The following is a 22762-nucleotide window of genomic DNA, read 5'->3' on the forward strand; positions in this document are numbered from 1 at the left end:
GTATTGATTTGCATATTCGATTTGTTCAAGGAGTGGTCATTAAGAACGCTTAATGCATGGTGCATGCGTTCCAATTTTCAATCCAAGAAGGCAAGAGCTGGCCAAGGGCCTTTCCCCAATTCTTGTGTTGTTTACATTTCAATGTTTAGGCGACATTCACAAAGTCAACCCAATTGACTTGCTCAAAAGTAACCTGTCGCTATTTTCATTCATTTGCATTGTTTTTTACATCTCTTGCTCTAATCTAAAGCGCTATCATTTCTCCATCACTGCTTGCTTCATTGCCCAGTGAACCTCACATCCGATGGAAAGAATCAGCACCAAACCACCTCGGCGAATTTGCAAATACGATGTGTTCATCAGTTTCAGAGGTGCCGACACCCGCAATACCTTCGTTGATCATCTCTACAATCACCTCATCCGAAAAGGCATCTTCACCTTCAAGGATGACAAGACGCTGGAGCAAGGTCAACCCATTTCATCTCAGCTCATGCAGGCAATTAGGGATTCACGGGTTTCCATTGTTGTCTTCTCAAAGGAGTACCCCACCTCCACTTGGTGTTTAGACGAAATGGCTGCTATTGTTGACTGCCAGAGAGAGTTCAATCAAGCTATCTTGCCCGTTTTCTATGATGTGGATCCTTCTCATGTGCGCAAACAGAACGGTGTGTACCACGATGCTTTTATTTCCCATTCACGGAGACAACAGCTAGCTAAGGTCCGTCGCTGGAAGAGTGCTATGACGACTTTGGCAAATTCTGTTGGTTGGGATGTTAGAAATAAGTACGTATACTACCACACAATCCATTCTTATTAATTTTTCTTTTCCATGGTTGTGCACGTACTTATTAATCGATCAAGTTTGGATAGGCTAGAAATCTAATTTGCCAATAAAAGTTCCACTAAATTTAAATTAGTTCCGTTCGTTCTTACTTCTCATCAGTATTATATTCTTGTTTCTCTTTCAGGCCAGAGTTCAAAGAGGTTGAAAATATTGTTCAGAAAATAGTGAAAACATTGAATCATAAATTCTCTGGGTTTGCTGATGACTTGATTGGGATGCAACCTCGTGTGGAAGAATTGGAAAAGCTTCTCAAGTTAAGATCAGAAGATGATGGCTTTCGAGTTTTAGGATTATGGGGGATGGGCGGTGTAGGAAAGACAACTCATGCTACAGCCTTATATGATAGAATCTCTTATCAATTTGATGCTTCTTGTTTTGTTGAGAATGTGAGCAAACTTTACAAGGATGGTGGTGCTATGGCCATACAAAAACAAATTCTTCACGAAGCTTTGGAGGTAAAAAGATTAGATACTTACAGTCCTTCTGAGATATCTGGGATTATAATAAATAGGCTACACAGTATAAAGATCCTTGTTGTGTTGGACAATGTTGATCACCTAAAGCAATTAGAAGAGTTGGCTATCAATCCTAAATTACTTTGTGAAGGGAGTAGAATGATAATAACCACCAGGGATGAGCATATTTTAAAAGCGTATGGAGCCGATGAAGTTCACAATGTTCCCCTGTTGAGTGATAAAGAAGCTCATGAGCTGTTTAGTAGAAAAGCCTTCAAGAGAGAGGGTCCAAGTAACAATTGTGAGGAGCTGATTCCTGAAGTACTTAAATACGCTCAAAGACATCCACTGACAATTAGAGTGCTGGGTTCTTTCTTGTGTTCCCGCAATGCTACCCAATGGAAAGATGCTTTGGATAGATTAAGGAATAATCTAGAAGACGAAATTGCAAATGTGCTTCGGATAAGTTATGAGGGGTTAAAATTTGAGGAGAAAGAAATATTTCTGCACATTGCTTGTTTTTTCAGAGGGGAGAGGGAGGATTATGTAAAGCGAATACTAGATTCTCTTGGATTATATCCTCATATTGGAATTTCAGTTATTGCGGAGAAATCACTCATAACCATTAGAAACCAAGAAATTCATATGCACGAAATGCTGCAAGAGTTGGGAAAGAAAATTGTTCGGGAGAAATATCCTCAAGAACCTGGATCATGGAGTAGATTATGGAGTTACAAGGATTTCCATCATGTCTTGATGTCAGAAACGGTAATGAGTCACCTTTAGTTTCATGAGAAAATTTTAATTTTCACGTTTCTAAGTGATTGAACACATATATATGCCGATGATCCGGTTTTTTTTTTTTTTTCCTGTTTAATTACTTTGAAACTTTTTATACTTTTGTTAAATTTTCAATTAAATTCTTGCTGTTTTGCAATTAGACTTTTATATCATAAATTTATTTTTAATTAAGTACTTACTTGTTAATTAAAAAAAAACTATAGAAAAACAACTCCTAACCAGTCAATTTTAAATAACTAGAGTGCAGTTTAAAAATATTTGTTAGTTACAGAGTGGGATTGTTTAAAAAATTAATATTTTTAGAATATTTATTTTTTGAATCTTGAAATAAAATATTCTAAAGATATTAATCATCTTAATACAATTGTAAAGAGGAACCAAATTAAATCTTTTTATTATATATAGAAATGCCATTTCAAATTTTAAAGTACAGAGATACTTGTGTGCAAATTTGTCAAAACTACAAAATTAAACATTTTTATAGTACTTCCGTTGTTGTTTACTAAAAATTCATGTTTGTCAGGGAACAAATGAGATTAAAGCCGTAGTGGTTGATATAAAAGAGGATATCAGCGATTGCAATCAGATGGTTGAAGGGTTGTCCAAAATGAAGGATCTCAAGCTGCTCATTGTACATCAAAAGAACTACCATTCAGAAAGTAGACTCAAATCTCTTTCTAGTTGTATTTTGCATTATCTTTCATCGCATGGTTACCCTTTCCCTTCTTTGCCATCACTGTTTCACCCTTCAGAAAGTAAACTCAAATGTCTTTCTAGTTGTCTGAAGTATCTTTCATGGCATGGTTACCCTTTTCCTTCTTTGCCATCAGTGTTTCACCCTTCAGAAAGTCTCGTTGAAATGAATTTGTCTGGTAGCAGTATCCAAAGCCTATGGGAAGGCCGCAAGGTATTAAACTATTAATTACTACAATGATTTTCTTGTCTTTTTCTTTCTTTCTCTTTTTTCCTGCATAAGACACAATTGCAGAATTAAAGTATTATTAATTAACGAAAGAAAATAATAATAAAACGTAGATTCAAATTTTATTTTTCGAATTTTAAAAATTCAGTTTTATATGTAAGTCCCTAAACATGTACAATGCAAATTATTTATAATTTTATATTAGGCAATTATTTAATTTAATAGGATTTAGGAAATAAATATATTGTTATTTTCTAATTGATAATGTCACTTTTATATTGAGTTTGTTTGAATACTATTAAATTATTAGAAAAATATTTTTTTTAATAAAAAGATATTTTTTATTTTATATTTGACAATATTTTAGTAGTAAAAGTAAAAATACTAAAAAAATAAAAATATATTTTTTTATAAGTTACAATTTATATTTATTTTTAAAATAATTTTTACTTAAAAAATATTTTAACATAATAAAAAAATAAAAAATATTTTTATATTATTGTACCCAAATATAATTATCAGATATAAAGATACCTTTATTTACATAAGATATCTAAACATAAAATTACTTTTATTCTTTTAAATTTTTTTTAAAAAGGATCATTTGAAAAATTAAAAAAATCTTTTAATAGAAATTCACCCAAATAAACTCATATGATATTCTCATAATAAAATTTTTTTTATCACTATAAAAAATAAAATAATAAATATAAAGAATAATTTAAAGAATTCTAAAAAATTGATAATATCGCTCTCCTAATATTTAAACTTATAGAAAAATGACCAAGTATTCTAGAAATATTAATGTTTTAATAAATTTAATCGTTAAATAATTATATATATTATATTTTAATAAAATTAATGATTCAAATTATGAAATAACAATATTTCTAAAATATCTAATAACCGTTAAAACTTATATCAAAATTTACTTTAGGTCATGAGGTGGCATGATTATAAAATGCTAACAAAAAAAATGGAATAGGCTTTTTATAGGTGGGATTTAATTGCCCAAAAGGACTCATCTTTCCTTTTAATCAAAGGTTGAAACTTTTGAATTTTATTTTAGATGGGAAGAAATTTTAAATTTTGGACCAGTTATTTGACTTATTTCACCTTTACAAGTCAATGACAAATTAAATACTATATTTAATGGTTGATACTTTGGTTGAAAAAAAAAAAAAAAAAAAAAAAAAAAAAAAAAAAAAAAAAAAAAAAAAAACTTATCGTTCTATTTTCTTATGCTAAGGGCAGGATTGATAAAAGTATTATTTTTTGAAGGTAGCTTATTAAAGTTAGATTTTAAAAGATAATTTTTTTAAAAAATTGTAATATGTATGTTTAATAAATTAAACTAAAAAATATTTTTAATAAGTATAAATAATAATGATTAAATTTAGTAAAATAATTATTAAAATTTTAAAAAAATCATAATAGATATAAATATTAAAATAAATTTAAATCTTTATTAATACATAAGATTATACTATATTTTTTAATTTTAATAAAAAAATTAACTTTAAAAAATATTTTTTTAATTTCTTTTTAAAGTACTCAATTTTTAAAAAAATATTAATATAAGTACATGATATATTTTATTTACTGAATACAAAACGAATTATTTGTTATAGATTAAAAAACCCGTGTGTCAGTGTGTGATCTATTTTTCAGTTTAAAACTAATCCTTTCTTTTGAAATGGTAGTAAATCGTTATATTTGAAACGTAAGAATATTTTTTATTCCAATCAGGTTTATGAACAATGTCAAAAGCATTTTTCAACGTCTTGTTTTCCAAAAATATTTTCTGAATATTAGAAATCCACTATCATGTAGTTGTGTATATTTATATATGTTTTCCACATGTTTATTAGAATAATAAACTACAAAATAATTAAAATTTTACAGCAGAATAATTAAACTTTCGCACTAGAATAATTAAAATATTAATATTAAATTACTCTAGATTTTTAGAAGTTCAAATTTCATTGTCCTAAGTGGGTAAATGTAACCAAGTTTCATTGTCCTACATGACTAAATGTAACCAAATTTTATTTTCAAAATATATTTTAATTTGTAAAAAATACTTCCTTATAAGCAATTTTTTTCTAATCACCCACCAAAGTTTCATTTAAACTAATGCGATTATGACAAGAAAATAGTATAGTATTTTAAGCCTTATTGTATATTGATGGTCGAAAGTTTTTCTTTCTCCCTTAGAAAAATCAAAATTTTTGGTAGAAAACTGACTCGCTGGTGGAGATTTTAAAGCTTTGATTTAACAAACTGACTTGCTGATCGTTGTTCTATTTCACAGACATTTTTTCGCCTGACAATATTAGATTTGAGCAACTCGAAAAAGCTTATGGAAACGCCAAATTTTGAATGGTGCACAAGTCTTAAGCGATTAAATTTTTCAGGATGCACAAACCTACAACATGTTCACCCTTCAATTGGCCTTCTTGCACGACTTGTCTACTTGAATTTGCGGGATTGTAGTAGTTTGGTTACCCTCTACTTTGGCGGTGATGAATGCAAGTTAAGTTCTCTCATAGTTCTACATCTCTCAGGCTGTACAAAATTGAAAACTACGCCAGATTTTTCAGGGCTCTTAAATCTAGAATATCTTGATCTTGAACAATGTACAAGTTTGGCTAAGGTGCATGAATCTCTCTGGGCCCTTGGAAAACTTAGATCTTTGAGTTTGAGAAGTTGTCTAGGGCTGAAGGAGGGACCCAATGATATCAGTTGGATGACATCTCTTCAAACTCTAGATTTTCAGGGGTGCTCAAACCTTTGGAAACTTCAGTTTATTTTGAACAAATATGAAAGATCCAAACTTCATCAAACTCTTGGCAGGTCCATCATTTCTCCTCGGATTTCGAAAGCTTTGACATTTTTAGATCTTGGCTTTTGCAATCTAGGGAAAGTCCCTGTTGATATCGGAGAATTAAAGGGGTTAGAAAGACTGAATTTACAGGGTAACAAATTCAATAGTTTACCCAGTACCATTGAGAGTCTTTCCAGCCTAGCATATTTGAACTTGGAGCATTGCTTTAATCTTTCTTCATTGCCTACACTCCCATTTGTCGATAACTCATCAGGAGGACGATATTTTAAAACAATATCTGGATCAAGGAATCAGGGTTCAGGACTATATATGCTTTATTCTCCCATAGTTGATATACAGTGTTGTCTAAATTGGGCATTTGTCTGGCTAACAAGATTAATTAAGGTGCGAAATTATATGCTATGCTAAGTCTATTAATACTTCCGAAATTATATATTATGCCTAAGTTTATCTCATCTCCAAACAATATCTATCTCATTGATACGTTCTTTTTGGAAAAGGAAAAAGAAAAAATCTTTTGTTGAGAGATCTCACTGATATATCTGTGTATTTCTCTGGTACCAGCAACCTTGTCATTTCAGGTGTGGCTTTGACATTGTTATACCCGAGAGTAGTTTTCCATGGTGGTTCAATCGTTTATTTGTGGGTGGATTAACAATAAGGATAGTGGACTCTAATAATATAGATGACAATTGGATAGGCTTTACCTTTTGTGTAGCATTTTGTGTAACCGATCCTTCAGCGATTACTGGTTCTTCTCATAACCGGTTGTCCACATCATTGGCGAGTCCATTTTATCTTTCTTTTGAAAGTGAACAGGCAGAAGAAACCTTCTGTATGCCATGTCGTTTAGACTTCAAAGGTGGGTCCCAACCTCCTAAGACCCAAAACTTAGAACATGTCTGGATTATCTATATTTCTCGGCCACACTGCCATTTTGTGAAAACAGGAGCCAATATCACATTTAAAGCCTGCCCAGGCATTGAGATGAGGAAATGGGGACTGCGCATGGTATTCAAGCAAGATATAGAAATAATTCAAAGAAAATCACAATATCAGCTGGAATCCTCCATGTTTGTGTATCCGTCTGAAATCCTACTTCAAGATCATGGGTTGGTTATTGAGGAAGTGCCTGAAAGCAACAACAGTAGCATTGGGCCTAAAATCCAGCTTCCTTACAATTGGTATGTAACTGATGAGGAGGAAAAGGAGAATCTAGAAGCCAAAAGCAAAGAAATTAATCTCGCAAATATTGGCCTTTAAGTGAGGCCAACCAGACACACTTTACAGAACCATCTTCCTTGAGGTAATTATCCTTCTTTTACTCATTTTTCATATGTTTGTTATTTTTTATTCTTTAATAGAAAGAGGTTTCTTCAACAATCACTTATTCTTTTGCTTTGCCACTCTCCAAGCACATATGAAGATTGAAGAAGCAAAACATAGCGGGAACAATGGAAACTCTGTTGTTTTATTATAAATTTGATGAGTCGTTCTTCGTATTACTGTTAGGTTTGTGGCTAACCCTAGCTAGTCCAATCATAAAAAAAATTGTATGAGAAGTTGAGAACTCTGAAAACTTGAGTGTTCTTCTTATTGTATATTTTGATTGTGAAAATTACCGATTTGTTATTAACTTATATCCCAATGCAACCATGACTCTCGTCATATTCATCTTGCTATATATATTGATGGTTGGATCAAATACTGAGTAAAATTAACCTCTTTTTGGTTCGACCTTATGTACTCTGTTTTCGTTATTTCATAGCTAATAGAAGTTGCCACATTTTGAGAGAAAGTGTACCTGCAAAAGTTATTTCTTTGTTGCTATTTTTGTATCAAATATTTGCAACAAAAAATGCTAAAGAACAATAAGAATTTTTTATTTTGTGTTATTAATTAACGATTAATGTTTAAAAATATAAAAATATGTGATAAAATATGCTATTAGATTATTAGATAAAAAAAAAAAACTAAACTAAACGAGTTAAGTTAATGGTTAAATGATAGTCAAAAATAATAAAAATAATACTACACATTTAAGTTTTTTTGTTAATCAAGTCTAACTAAATTAGTTTAACATAATAAAAAATAGTTATGACTAGTATTATTTTAAATCTTATTGTTTAATTTGATTAGACTTGATTCATAAAAAGACTTAGATATGTAGTATTATTTAAATAATAAATTCTGATAATCCTAATATTTCTCATTTGCACATTGCATCTCTCACTTTTTGACACATAAATTTATACTCTTAATTTACAAAAATGTTTAAAAAAATTATTTATTATTCTTTGTTTTTAATTTAAGAATATTGTCTTTAGATTAATTTTTAATTTTAAAAGTGATACTCCTATTTTATATTAATTTCTATCTCATAATAAAAAAAAGTCATATTAATAATAAAAGATTACATAAAGAGATAAATTGTAATTATTTTCGTATGAAAACTTAATTAATACGATTAATAATTATTATTATGTTTCTATGTTGAGACAAAAAGTAATAGGAACTAATACTGTTGCTTAAATATTTGATAAATAAGAAAGAAAGAATCAAATACTATTACTATGAATTAATTTAAGTTGGTTAAGTTGATTAATTTACTCATCTACTTAAATAGATATCTTGTGTATATAATAATTCATTGACCAATTGTAAATTTTTAAATAAAGTTTAGATTTATAATAAATTAATTTTTAACCTATTGAATTAGAGATATCTTGAACAATAAAAAAAATACTCCTATTATAAAAGTAGTAATCACTTAATTTTGATCTCAAAAAAATTCAAATGAAACATTTTACTTCGTAATAAATTTTTATTCAAAAAATAAAGAAACTGATTTTTTTAAATCAAATTTTTAATAAATTTTAGTATAAGATAATAAGAAAACCAATATATCCTATAGAAGCATTCATTCTCAAAAACTTTAGAAAACAAAATGATGGTTTTAGTGGCTAAGAGAAAGGGGGTTGAATCTTAGCCCCTTTTTGCTTGCTAACACTTGCTGGACTTAGAGGAGACTTCTCTGTTTTTAGCTCGTCCCTAGCCACGAGACTTTTTCATTTTGTCTCGTCACTTGGCACGAGACATTTTTAGTTTTTACTCCTGTGCAGTAGAAAACAGAAATGGAGTAGGAGAGAAAGAAGATTACACCCATATATATCCTGGTTCAGCTGCTAAGTGCAGTGCAGCCTACATCCAGTCTCCATCACAAACATGATGGAATTTCACTATAATCTTCCAGATTACAAACTGTAAAGTGCTAACCCAACTTACAAGGGATTCCCACAGAATCATGAAACACAACATAGATGAACAAAGGAACTCTAAGACATCTATGGCTTTTTCTTTTAATTTTGCACTCTCTGCCTTTTTTCGCTCTATGGCTTTTTCATACAAACCTCACTGTTTGCCTTTTTTCCATGAGACTCAAGACATGACAAAATTAAACAGAAAAATACTAAACATAATACGTTGAAGGAGAAGAAAATCTGTAAGCTTAGGTAGCTTTGAAAATCCTGTGCCTTGCACTCTCACTGCTTACTTCTAACTCCTTGCTCCAACCAGTGGCTGTTCCCCATTTTTTATATAAGAGAGAAGCCTCCACACTTGAAGCCAAAAACCCAAGCCAACTTCTTCTTCCTTCAAGAAACCGGTTCGGCCACACAGAGAGAGAAGAGATAACCATGCAATAACCAACATGCAATTACCTCTAGTCCTTCCTTGGTCATCACTCTTCATCAATCCGAGCTCTCCATCCTTGGCTTGCTCTCCAAGATGGATTTCTGGCCCTTGATGCTTCATGATGATGATGACTTCATCTGCTTCAATCTCTGCCTCAACCATCACTTCGCCACTCTAGCTACTTCCTGTGGTGGTTGAGCAGAATCAAAGACAAGCCATGCTTCAAGAATCTCCCTTGTTGGCCGAATCTTCTTCTTCCTTTTTGAGCATGGAGAGCTCGAGTTTATCTCACCAAATCTAACCATATTTGGTGAAGATCTCAGTCACAGCTCATTTTTTATTTTAGTATATTTTTTTGCCATCATTGTGATGGTCTTTAGGCTTGCTTTCTCTTCCTTTCGGTAGCTCATTTTTGCTTCCATGACTATCAATGTTTCTTGTGTAATAACCGAAGAGAGAAAGGGATGAGAGAGAAGAAAGAATCTGAAGAAAAGCAATTTCAAAGTGGTTAAACTAATTAATTGAAAATAGCTTGCTTTTACTTCCCTTAGTTGGCGTGTAGCAATGATGCCCTTAGTCAAATCAATCTTCTCTCACTTGCTTATATTCCCAATGCTTAAATTAGCTTTGAAATCCTTTCAGGAAGTGTAATGGAATCCGTTGGAAGCATTTGAGGATTTGTTTTTTCTTTGCTTCATGGATTCGGACAAATCATGAGGAATTCTCATGGAATTGGGCTTGGTTGCAATAATCAATAAATTTCTAGCCCAATAATAACATTTGCTTTCCTGATAAAATTTGGAACGGATCAAGCATAGGAAACTTTCATCAAAATTAAATATGGGCTTGGTTGCAATAACATTGAGCTTGGCCCATTAATACAACAATTCAGCTACATAATAGGAAACATGTAGCAAGGCTGATTGTTGGTTTTAGTTTGGGCTAGCAACATATTTATTTTCCAGCCCAAGTAAATCTGCATAGCAAAAATAAATATTAGCATATGTGAATTAATATTTTTGCTATTTATCAAAGTAATAATGTTTGGTCATCACAAATATTAGTCTTAGAGTTTTCCAAACTCATCAATCTCCCCTTTGATGACAAACATTATTAAAATTGAAATGGAAAGAAATTTAAAAAAATTGAGTATGAGAACTCCCTTTGAAGATTGAATTTCTCCCCCTTTCTAAATGTCACATGGCTCCCCCTTGATGTATGCTTATTTTACCAAGGGAAGCACTAACCTGTAACATTTTAATCAAGCTTCAAGCAATAATGTTATTTAGCATGTTATATGATGCTAAATGCTTGATTTATGAGCAGTTTTAATTGATAATCAAAACTCATTTGATATCATAAACTGATTTACTGCTCAAACATTACCACAAAACAAAGTTGTTCAAAAATTTCAAATATTTTCCAGTCAAGATATCAGAGCCATATTATTCAAGTAAGGAAAATATTTTGAATCACATACGATCATATCAAAACATGGCAACTGTTAGATATCACAATTTAAAGGAACTGCCAAAAATAAATTTTCAAACCAGCATGTTTACCAAGATGAATAAGAATATTCCTATTTCAATACAAGCATGTTCATCAAGATAAATCAACAATCAGGCATTCATATGATCAATACAAACATATTGTCAAACATCATCATAAACCAAATGCCAAGTGCATTTCCAACAGCAGTAACCATAGTAAAACAAATGCAATAACAACATGCATTCTTTAAACAAGGGAGATCATGAATTTTCAATTTGAAAATTTCATCCCCTGTTTCAGCAAATCCTCCCCTGTTTTCATTAGTTTCAATTTCAATTTTGGAAACTAATTTTCCTCCCCCTTTTGTCATCAAGGGGCACCTGCACAAAATATGAACAACACAACAAAATATCCATAATAAAGTAACAAGAGTGTAGCAAAGTATCACAGAGCAATGAGTATCAAGTCATGCTCCTACAAAAAACAGATTGAGTCTAATGGAGCCAATATCAAATAAAGTAAAGAAACAGTCATTAATCATCAGAAAGATTGATCTCTGAACCAGAATCATCTTCATAATCTCCTGTTCCCATGTCATCATCAAAGCTTTTAATCATGAAACCAACTCTTTCGTGACATTTCTTCCAAGCCCTTTCCTGATCATATTCTAATTTCCGGGCAGCCTTGTGAGATTTACGCATTAACTTAGCCATATTGCGAAACTCTTTGAGAACCTCCTGGATTGATTGAGTGACATCTGAGGATTCAGGACGGCTCTCCAGATCACTGAGAGATGGTTCAGAGGGAACAGACCGCTTGCCTTTCTTGCCCGAAACTCCTCCTCCTTTAATCATGGAAACCTTGTTCTCAACAGATTCATTAGACAAATCAACCTTAAAGTACTCAAATATACATGTAAGGAACATGCCATATGGAAGATTAGTCTTTTTAGTACTCTTTACTGCTTCCCACATATGACGTATCATAATATAAGCAAATGAAATTGGGGTAGAAGTAATGAGAGCAAATAGGATAATAGAGTCAGAAACTGTTACTCTATGGTGAGAATCACTTTGAGGAGTGAGGATATGAGTGATGATACGGTGCAATAGAGAGTTCTCCGAGCCGAGGACTTTGTGAGTTGGGATTAATCCATCTAGTCCAGAAAGGTTTGCACAGATGTGTTGCAAGACAGCTTGTTGTGTGATTCCTACTTGATCATCCCATTTATCAATCATGTAAACTTTTGGTCCTTCATCTTCATACCCAAGAGTAGTACCTATGGTTTGTGGATTGAGAGTTATGTAAACACGCTTGACGTAAGAATGGATTGAGCCATCAATCAAACGCATGTTTGCATAGAATTCCCGGACCAGCTTCGGGTAAACCAGTTTCTGAATGTGAACCAGAGGGGTCCATTTCAGAGCATCAAACAGAGAAGAAAAGTTGATTCCTTTGGTGGCCAGATTTTCAAGATTCACCAAGTAAGAGGGGCAGAGATGTCGTTTTAGCAAGACCTCTTTGTGAAATTCATAGAACGCACACGAGTAGAACCTAGAGAGATCAAAATGGGAATGAGGTTTGTGAAACTTGTTCTTGAATTCGAGTGACTCCAAATTCGCAGGTTCCTTAGTATCATGCAACACAAAGTTTTTCTGCCTCTTTTGAGAGCTCCTTGCATGTGGAGTGGATCTTTTCGGTGATGATTAAGGAGGCGAGGTATGTGACTCGTCTTCATCCTCTTCAACACTAGGTTCCTTGGCCTTTCCAGATTTGCCTCTCCCTGACGTTTTCTTAGCAACGACCTTACGGCGCATGGTTTCGGTCCTTTTGGATGGAGGGGAATGAGTAGAAGATGAGGGAGAATGGAGATGGATTTGTGTATGGGTTGGAGGTGATGAAAAAGGTGGGTTTTTTGGAATGGGGGTTCGGCTACTTCTCCTAAGAGCAGTTTTCTTTTTCATGGTAGGAGAAATGAGGAGGTTGAATATGAAGGGGTGAGTGCCGAAAGAGAGTGAGGGTGGAAGGAGGTTAGTGGTGCAATAAATGAGGATTGGAGAGAGATGATGGGGAAGTTAATGACCATAATGGCACGGTTATTAACCAAATGGGAGTTTCAAAAAGTGATAAAAAGGGAGTTTTCCTTGAATCAAGGGATTAGTTGGAAGGAAAAGATATGATTTGACAACATGCTTCTTCCAACAAGATTTGAAAAGACAATCCAAGGGATTTTGTGATTTTATTTTCAAAGAAAGAATAACTAACTAAACTGCCATGGTGGGGTCAGGAATTATTAGGTGGGGCCCATGAAAATTTAAATCTGCGTTGCCTCCCCTTTGATCATAGCTCCTCCATCAAGCTTGCATTTTTATCTCGTCCAAACCTACGAGACAAAACTGAACAGAGTTAAAAATTCACAAATTTTCAATGAAACTTAAATCAAACATTCCCAAACTCTTTCTCAAGGTACAGAATCTGTCTTCACAGAGGGGTTTTGTAAAAATATCAGCAATTTAGTCTTCAGATTTTACAAATTGAATATCAATAGTTCCCTTTTGCACATGTTCTCTAATGAAATGATATTTAATTTCAATGTGCTTTGTTCTTGAGTGCAAAACAGGATTTTTTGAGATGTTTATAGCACTCATATTATCACAAAATAAGGGTATACTATTGATTTTTAATTTGTAATCTTCTAATTGTGTTTTTAACCAAATTAATTGAGTGCAACATGCAGATGCGGAAATGTATTTTGCTTCAGCTGTGGATAAAGCCACTGTGGCTTACTTTTTGCTTGACCACATATTGAGTGAGCTTCCAAGGAAGTAACACATGCCGGATGTGCTTTGTCTATCCACTCTATCTCCCACAAAATCTGCATTACAAAACCCTACTGCACAAAAGTCATCAGATTTAGGATACCATAATCCATAATCACAAGTTCCCTTAATATATCTAATGATGCGCTTAACAGCCGTGAGATGGGGTTCTTTTGGGTGAGATTGGAACCTTGAACATACACCCACACTTTGGACAATGTCCGGTCTAGGGGAGGTAAGGTACATGAGTGAACCTATCATTCCCCTATACTTTGTTTCATCTACATCTTGACCATCATCATCCTTTTCAAGTTTTGTATTGGGATGCATTGGTGTACCCATTGCTTTGGAATTTTCTAGGCCAAACTTTTTAATAAGTTCTTTTGCATACTTTCCTTGGTAAATAAAAGTGCCACTAGGAGTTTGTTTAATTTGGAGGCCAAGAAAGAAGGTAAGCTCTCCCATTAAACTCATTTCAAACTCACTAGTCATGAGTTTTCCAAACTCTTCACACAAGGAAATGTTGGCCGATCCAAAAATAATATCATCAACATAAACTTGAACAAGGAGTATATCATCATTAGATGCTTTAATAAATAAAGTAGTGTCGGTGGTACCCCTTTGAAATTGATTTTCCAACAAGAAGGCACTAAGCCTTTCATACCAAGCTCTTGGAGCTTGTCTAAGACCATAAAGAGCCTTAGTTAATTTGAAAACATGATTTGGAAACTCTTTTTGTTCAAAATCGGGGGGTTGTGCCACATACACTTCTCTATCAATAAAGCCATTAAGGAAAGCACATTTAACATCCATTTGAAATATTTTGAAACCTTTATGAGCGGCATAGGCAAGAAGCAATCTAATTGCTTCCATTCTAGCTACCGGAGCAAAAGACTCATCAAAATCTATTCCCTCTTCTTGATCATAACCTTGGGCCACTAATCTAGCCTTGTTACGAACAACTTGTCCATCCTCACCAAGCTTATTTTTAAATACCCACTTAGTACCCGTTACCTTCTTACCATCCGGATGAGGTACCAATGTCCAAACCTCATTCTTGTCAAATTGAGCAAGCTCCTCTTGCATGGCCTTGACCCAAGATGGATCTTCAAGAGCTTGTTTGACATTGTTGGGCTCTATTTGTGACAAGAGAGCAACATTGCTAGGTTCGGCTTGCCTTTTGGTGGATGATCTTGTTGTTACACCATGAGAGGGATCACCAATGATGAAGTCATGAGGATAACCCCTCATAGACTTCTATTCTCTAGGCTTTCGGACAGGTGTAGAGCTTTGATGATCTTCTGGTGGTCTCACTGTTTTAGTTGCTCGTGCCTGCTCAGGAGACAAAATGGAAATGTCTCCTCCAATCTGACGAGACAAAACCGAGCTGACAGATTCTTTATTTTGCACAGATTTGGGATTTTCTTTATTTGGTTCCAGCCTCTTCACAATCTGAATCAATATCCTTCACAATACTAGGAATTAAGTTAGAATCACAAAAAGTAACATGTATGGATTCCTCTATGGTTCTATGCTCTTTGAGATAAACTCTATAGGCCTTGCTTGTGGTGGAATATCCAACAAACATTCCTTCATAGGACTTTGGATCAAACTTTTCAAGATTTTCTTTATTATTAAGCACAAAACATTTGCATCCAAAAACATGAAAGTACTTAAGATTTGGAGGGGTTCTTTTCCATAGCTCATAAGGGGTTTTCTTTAACCCTTTTCTAATGATTGTTCTATTCAAAATATAACATGCTGTGTTCACAGCTTCAGCCCACAAAAATTTAGGAATCTCATTCTCACATAGCATAGCCCTAGTCATCTCTTGAAGGCTTCTATTCCTTCTTTCAACCACCCCATTTTGTTGGGGGGTTCTAGGACATGAAAAATTATGAGAAATTCCTAAGTCATCACAGAATTTTTCAAAATCTTGATTTTCAAATTCTCTTCCATGATCACTTCTCACATGAGCAATTTTCAAATCCTTTTCGTTTTGTATTTTCTTGCAAAGAGTGGAAAAGGCATGAAAAGCATCATTCTTATGAGCAAGGAAAAGTACCCCCAACCAAATCTAGAGTAATCATCTACCACCACAAGGCCATAGTGTTTACCTCCTAAACTTTGGGTTCTAGTAGGACCAAAAAGATCAATATATAACATCTCCAATGGCCTTTTGGTTGAGATTCCATCTTTTGATTTAAAAGAGGATTTTACTTGTTTGCCCAATTGGCAAGCATCACAAGTAAGATCCTTATCAAACTTGATGTTTGGAATTCCTCTAACCAAATTCCTTTTGACTAGCTTAGAAATTTGATACATGCTAGCATGACCCAACTTTCTATGCCAAAGCCATTTTTCAGATTCAAGAGATGTAAAGCATGTTACATTTTGTTCCTTTAAATCCTCAAGAGTTAATCCATACACATTGTTACACCTTTTAGCTTCAAATAAAATATCCCCAGTTTTCTCACAAACAACCAAACAAACAAACTTCTAAAAAACAACTTCAAAACCCAAATCACACAATTGACTAACACTAAGCAAATTATGTTTCAAACCATGTACAAGGAGAACATCATTTATACAAGAAGAAAATTTTTTACCAACTTTCCCAACAGCCACTATTTTTCCTTTTGCATCATCACCAAAAGTGACAAGACCTCCATCATATTCATCAAGCTTTATGAAGAAGGTTGTCTTTCCGGTCATATGCCTAGAGCATCCGCTGTCCATATACCACATATTTTCTTTCTGTTTGGATGCTAGGCACACCTACAAAACAAGCTTAAGTGACCTTAGGTATCCAAATTTTCTTGGATCCTTTGACGTTAAACCATCTCCTATGTCCTAAGCCATTGTAGTCAAAAACAATTTTATAGACCTTATCACCAACCATTCTTTCACCAAAAAAACATTGAATAGGAAAGTGTCCATTCGATTGCATAGCCTACAAAATCTTGGGGTTGCTGTTTTGTTAAAGTAGGTGGGGTCTTGATACCTTGTATCATTTGAAGATGAAGCAATGTTTTCAAAATGAAATTTTTTAGATTTATAAAACCCAACCCAGCCTTATCATAAAGAGGTTTTTGACTAGCCAGAATTTGATTCAGATTTTCAGAACTTTGGGTGAACTGGGCTAGGTCTTCCTTAAGTCTTTTAACCTCTTTAAGAAACTCTTCATTTTGTTTAAAACAACCCACATATGCAAGAACGAAATGATTACTTTCACAGCTCTTAATTTGGGCTCTTAACTACTTATTTTCTTCAACAAGATCACAAGCAGTTTCGGCCTCTCTCACTTTCTCTTTAAGAAAACTGTTTTCAGCTTTAAGAATGGTAATTTGTTGTTCAAGTTCTTGATTTTCCAACAGGAAGCATCTTATTTTTTCAGAAAGGTGGTCTATCATAAGATGAAGATCCTCAGTGTTAGGGTTATGAAAGACTACCTGATCTATGTGATCTGCCATGAGACATGGTTGTGACTTGGTCTCGGTTTCTTCATCATCATCATCTGAGTCATTCTCCAAGTCTTTCCATGAGGCCATCAGTCCCTTCTTCTTTCCTCTTTTCGGCTTTTCCTCCTTCTTTAACTTGGGACAATCAGATTTGAAGTGCCCCATTTCCTTGCAATTGTAACAGGTTACTTTGCTAAGGTCTTTCTTCATCTTCTTTGAGTTGCTGCCTTTGCCTTTGAGCTTCATCATTTTCCTGAATTTTTTTACAAACAACACAAACTCATTTTCAAGAGAGTTGTTACTGGATTCATCATCTAGAGGGTTAGTCACAGAAGAAAAAACAATTCCTTTCTTTTTTGAATCTTTTTTCAAATAGGTGTTTTCAAAAGCAAGAAGATTTCCTCTCAAATCATCAAGTGTCATGGAATCTAAGCTACCGCTCTCAGAAATAATTAAAGCTTTTGTTTCCCACTCTTTTGTAAGACATCTCAACACTCTTCTCACTAGCACAGATTCAGAATGTGTAATTCCCAGAGCATCTAAGCCAACAATGATGGAGTTGAACCGTTCGAACAGTTCATCAATGGATTCTCCTTCCTTCATTGCAAACATTTCATACTCTCTATTCAACATGTCTGTCCGAGTCTTCTTTACAATGGTGGTTCCTTCATGGGTGATTTGTAATTTGTCCCAGATTTCCTTTGCCGTTGTGCATCTTGATACCTGTTGGTACTCCTCAAAGCTGATAGCACAGTTGAGCAGGTTTACTGCCTTGGCATTTAATTCTACTTTCTTCCTATCTTCCTCGGTCCATCTTGCTTCTGGTTTGAGAGAGACTACTCCTTCAGCACTTGTGGTTGTTGGAAATTGAGGCCCTTCCAGGATAATCTTCCAAAGTCTATAATCCACTGCTTGTACAAATATCTTCATCCTCTCCTTCCAATAGGTATAATTTTTTCCATTGAAAAGAGGAGGTCTGTTGCTTGATTGACCTTCAGTCAGATTATAGGACACCACATTTACGCCACTGTTTTCTGCCATGAGGATCTTTACTCCAAGCTGCAAAGCTTGATCTCTTTGAGACCAAGCTCTGATACCAATTGATGGTTTCAGTGGCTAAGAGAAGGGGGGTTGAATCTTAGCCCCTTTTTGCTTGCTAACACTTGCTGGACTTAGAGGAGACTTCTCTGTTTTTAGCTCGTCCCTAGCCACGAGACTTTTTCATTTTGTCTCGTCACTTGGCACGAGACATTTTTAGTTTTTGCTCCTGTGCAGTAGAAAACAGAAATGGAGTAGGAGAGAAAGAAGATTACACCCAGATATATCCTGGTTCAGCTGCTAAGTGCAGTGCAGCCTACATCCAGTCTCCATCACAAACATGATGGAATTTCACTATAATCTTCCAGATTACAAACTGTAAAGTGCTAACCCAACTTACAAGGGGATTTCCACAGAATCATGAAATACAACATAGATGAACAAAGGAACTCTAAGACATCTATGGCTTTTTCTTTTAATTTTGCACTCTCTGCCTTTTTTCGCTCTATGGATTTTTCATACAAACCTCACTGTTTGCCTTTTTTCCATGAGACTCAAGACATGACAAAATTAAACAGAAAAATACTAAACATAATACATTGAAGGAGAAGAAAATCTGTAAGCTTAGGTAGCTTTGAGAATCCTGTGCCTTGCACTCTCACTGCTTACTTCTAACTCCTTGCTCCAACCAGTGGCTGTTCCCCCTTTTTTATATAAGAGAGAAGCCTCCACACTTGAAGCCAAAAACCCAAGCCAACTTCTTCTTCCTTCAAGAAACCGGTTCGGCCACACAGAGAGAGAAGAGATAACCATGTAATAACCAACATGCAATTATCTCTAGTCCTTCCTTGGTCATCACTCTTCATCAATCCGAGCTCTCCATCCTTGGCTTGCTCTCCAAGATGGATTTCTGGCCCTTGATGCTTCATGATGATGATGACTTCATCTGCTTCAATCTCTGCCTCAACCATCACTTCGCCACTCTAGCTACTTCCTGTGGTGGTTGAGCAGAATCAAAGACAAGCCATGCTTTAAGAATCTCCCTTGTTGGCCGAATCTTCTTCTTCCTTTTTGAGCATGGAGAGCTCGAGTTTATCTCACCAAATCTAACCATATTTGGTGAAGATCTCAGCCACAGCTCATTTTTATTTTAGTATGTTTTCTTGCCATCATTGTGATGGTCTTTAGGCTTGCTTTCTCTTCCTTTCGGTAGCTCATTTTTGCTTCCATGGCTATCAATGTTTCCTGTGTAATAACCGAAGAGAGAAAGGGATGAGAGAGAAGAAAGAATCTGAAGAAAAGCAATTTCAAAGTGGTTAAACTAATTAATTGAAAATAGCTTGCTTTTACTTCCCTTAGTTGGCGTGTAGCAATGATGCCCTTAGTCAAATCAATCTTCTCTCACTTGCTTATATTCCCAATGCTTAAATTAGCTTTGAAATCCTTTCAGGAAGTGTAATAGAATCCGTTGGAAGCATTTGAGGATTTGTTTTTTCTTTGCTTCATGGATTCGGACAAATCATGAGGAATTCTCATGGAATTGGGCTTGGTTGCAATAATCAATAAATTTCTAGCCCAATAATAACATTTGCTTTCCTGATAAAATTTGGAACAGATCAAGCATAGGAAACTTTCATCAAAATTAAATATGGGCTTGGTTGCAATAACATTGAGCTTGGCCCATTAATACAACAATTCAGCCACATAATAGGAAACATGTAGCAAGGCTGATTGTTGGTTTTAGTTTGGGCTAGCAACATATTTATTTTCCGGCCCAAGTAAATCTGCATAGCAAAAATCAATATTAACATATGTGAATTAATATTTTTTCTATTTATCAAAGTAATAATATTTGGTCATCACAAATATTAGTCTTAGAATTTTCTAAACTCCTCACAAAATTTTATTAGAAAGTAAAATATCCTATCAAAATTTTGGGATCAATTTAAATTTAAAAAATATAAAAAAGAGGTTAGGATGAGTAATTATTCTATTTAGCTTTTAAAATTTGAAGTCAGACTACAAATCGTAATTCAAATCAATCTCTAGGTAGCGTTTGGTGGAGAGACAGAGACAGAAAGACTGAGACTGAGAGACAGAGACTAAGAGACAGAGATTGAAATAAATCTTAGTATTCTGTTTGGTGTAAAGTAGGAGACAGAAATTGATACAATAATGAAACTCTAATTTAATTTGTACAAAGGGTAAAATTGAAATTAATTAATTGAAATGAGGATATTTTAGGTATAAAATATTATTAAAGTTTCAATCTCCATCTCTAAAAATTTTAGTCCCCTGTATCCCTACTTTTTAGAGGTACTGAAATACTGAAATTTTAGGAACAGAGACAGAAATTTTAGTACCAGTCTCTGAACTAACAAACATGATACTGAGTCTCAGTCTCTCAGTCTCTGTCTCAGTACCTCAAAACAAACGCTATATAAATTTATGGCAAGTTAACTTGTTATGTTAGATAAAACAAAATGAAGTCATTTTATATTGACATCTAATTTTTAATGAATTGATGTCATTTCACATAAATGTGATTAAAATGTATTTCATTCTCACTACTGATGATAATAAAGTAATATATATATATATATATATATATATATATATATATATATATATATATATATATATATATATATATATATACTGTAAATGACATCATTTATTTGAAAATTAAGTGTTAATATAAAGAGTAAATACCAAATCGACACTTGAAAGATTTTGACGTTGATAAAATAGTACTTGATCTTTGTTATTGACAAAATGATTTCCGAAAGATTTTAAAATTTGACAAAAGCGACCAACCATAAATAGAGTTACCTGGAGTCAAAGTTTAGAGATGACGTGTCAGTTAACAATTATAATAATTACAAAATTTACTCACTTTTAATTTTTATAATTTTAAAACATTCCAATTTCAATTTTTTAAAAATCCTAATTCCCTTTCTTCTGAAACCCTCATCTCTTCCCCTTCCTCATCATCATCTACCAATTTTCTTCTTCTTTCCCAATAAATTCCTCTTCATTTTCATTCGTTGCCGCCTCTACCTTCCTCCTTCTTACCCTTCTAACCAAAGATGCTTCTCTGATGTTAACTCCTTCTTCTCAAGACTCCACCCGTTTTTCATTTCTCATTTTTTTTCCACTTCGTAGCAACCAGACCCATACTCAAAATTCTCATCAACACAACTCACAAATGGATCTGCGTTGATGGCACCACCAACACCAATGGCTCCTACATGATTCAGATCGTAACCAAACTCCAAGTTGAGGTTCAGAGTCCTTTCCTGGTTGTTCATGTTGTTGTTGTTGTTGTTGTTGGCATCACCATATTGATACAGAGGAGGAAGGTTTGGAATAATGTTGTGAGATTGTTGAATAGAGTGTTTGTCATCCTTGTTGGGGAAGTTCAATTTAACTTTCTTTCCGCAAATCTTACGACCTTCTATCTCTGTCATAGGCCCTGGCGGCTTCTTTGGTGGTGTTGAAGGTTTCAAGCCAAACGCGAACACCTTTTCTTGGATCGCGAATCTCCGCCAATATTTTTCCTCTTCACACGCCTTCTCAATCGCAAACTGAACCATTATCTCAAGAATAAAGGGTCTTCCATTAGATGCCTTTGCAGCAGATCTCACTCTCTCTATCGTTATCACCACCACCACCAACACCACAACCACAACTACAACCACAGAGTCTCGTTAACCACCACCTAATTCCCAAAAATGACATCGTTGAGAGGAAAAAGAAGAAAAAAAGAGATTAGAGTTTTAAAAAATGATAATAATTTAGTAAAAGAGACGAGAGTTTTAGAAAAAAAAAGAGGATTAGGGTTTTTTTAAAAACTAAAATCTGAACTTTTTTAAATTATAAAAATTAAAAGTGAGTAAATTTTAACTGACACATTACCTCTATACCTGAATTCCAGGTTATTCAATTAACAGTTGGTCACTTTTGTCAAATTTTAAAATTTTTCTAGGATTATAATCAAATACCATTTTGTCAGCGTCAGAATCCACTAATTTAGTATTTACCTCTAATATAAAAGAGGTCATTTTATTTTATCTAATGTGACAAATTAATGTATAAGTGTGCACATCATTTATTAAGAAAAACTGATAGAAGTGAATAACGCAACTTAAAATCATAAATTTAAAAAGAGCATATATTTAAATACATTTCTAAAAAAATTTGCCTCACACGTTTTTGTTTTTAAGAAAATTTTATTGTATCGATATTTTTTAAATTTTATAAAAATAAGACATATAAATTCATACTTTAGTGAGATTTTATAAATTTTATTTAGATTAATAAATTTTTAAAAGTGTAATAAAAGAACTTATTATTTTATTTTTATAAAATTTAAAAATTTTAATGT

At 33.6% G+C, this 22762-nt stretch overlaps 1 protein-coding gene across 2 annotated transcripts; it reads left to right on the forward strand.

Moving 5' to 3' along the window:
* Positions 1 to 234: 234 nt before the first annotated feature.
* Positions 235 to 7545, forward strand: LOC112769623 (TMV resistance protein N-like). Of its 2 annotated transcripts, XM_029294879.2 has the most exons (6): positions 235 to 783; positions 969 to 2067; positions 2624 to 3007; positions 5337 to 6254; positions 6435 to 7176; positions 7286 to 7545. In XM_029294879.2, the coding sequence occupies exons 1-5, from the start codon at positions 305 to 307 to the stop codon at positions 7131 to 7133; spliced, it is 3579 nt and encodes a 1192-aa protein (XP_029150712.2). In that variant the 5' UTR covers positions 235 to 304; the 3' UTR covers positions 7134 to 7176; positions 7286 to 7545. The 2 variants fall into 2 exon arrangements, with proteins under 2 accessions (XP_029150712.2, XP_072081710.1); XM_072225609.1 differs by having other exon boundaries at positions 6435 to 7545.
* Positions 7546 to 22762: the final 15217 nt, after the last annotated feature.

The sequence above is a fragment of the Arachis hypogaea genome, chromosome 18, assembly GCF_003086295.3.
Source record: "Arachis hypogaea cultivar Tifrunner chromosome 18, arahy.Tifrunner.gnm2.J5K5, whole genome shotgun sequence".
Taxonomy (NCBI): Eukaryota; Viridiplantae; Streptophyta; class Magnoliopsida; order Fabales; family Fabaceae; genus Arachis; species Arachis hypogaea.

Bases quoted from the DNA above. Each gene is read 5' to 3' on its own strand.
- LOC112769623 (XM_072225609.1), top strand. From the start codon at position 305: ATGGAAAGAATCAGCACCAAACCACCTCGGCGAATTTGCAAATACGAT. The intron at 2,068-2,623 runs GTAATGAGTCAC...CATGTTTGTCAG, and splicing joins ATGTCTTGATGTCAGAAACG to GGAACAAATGAGATTAAAGC. The intron at 6,255-6,434 runs GTGCGAAATTAT...CTCTGGTACCAG, and splicing joins GGCTAACAAGATTAATTAAG to CAACCTTGTCATTTCAGGTG.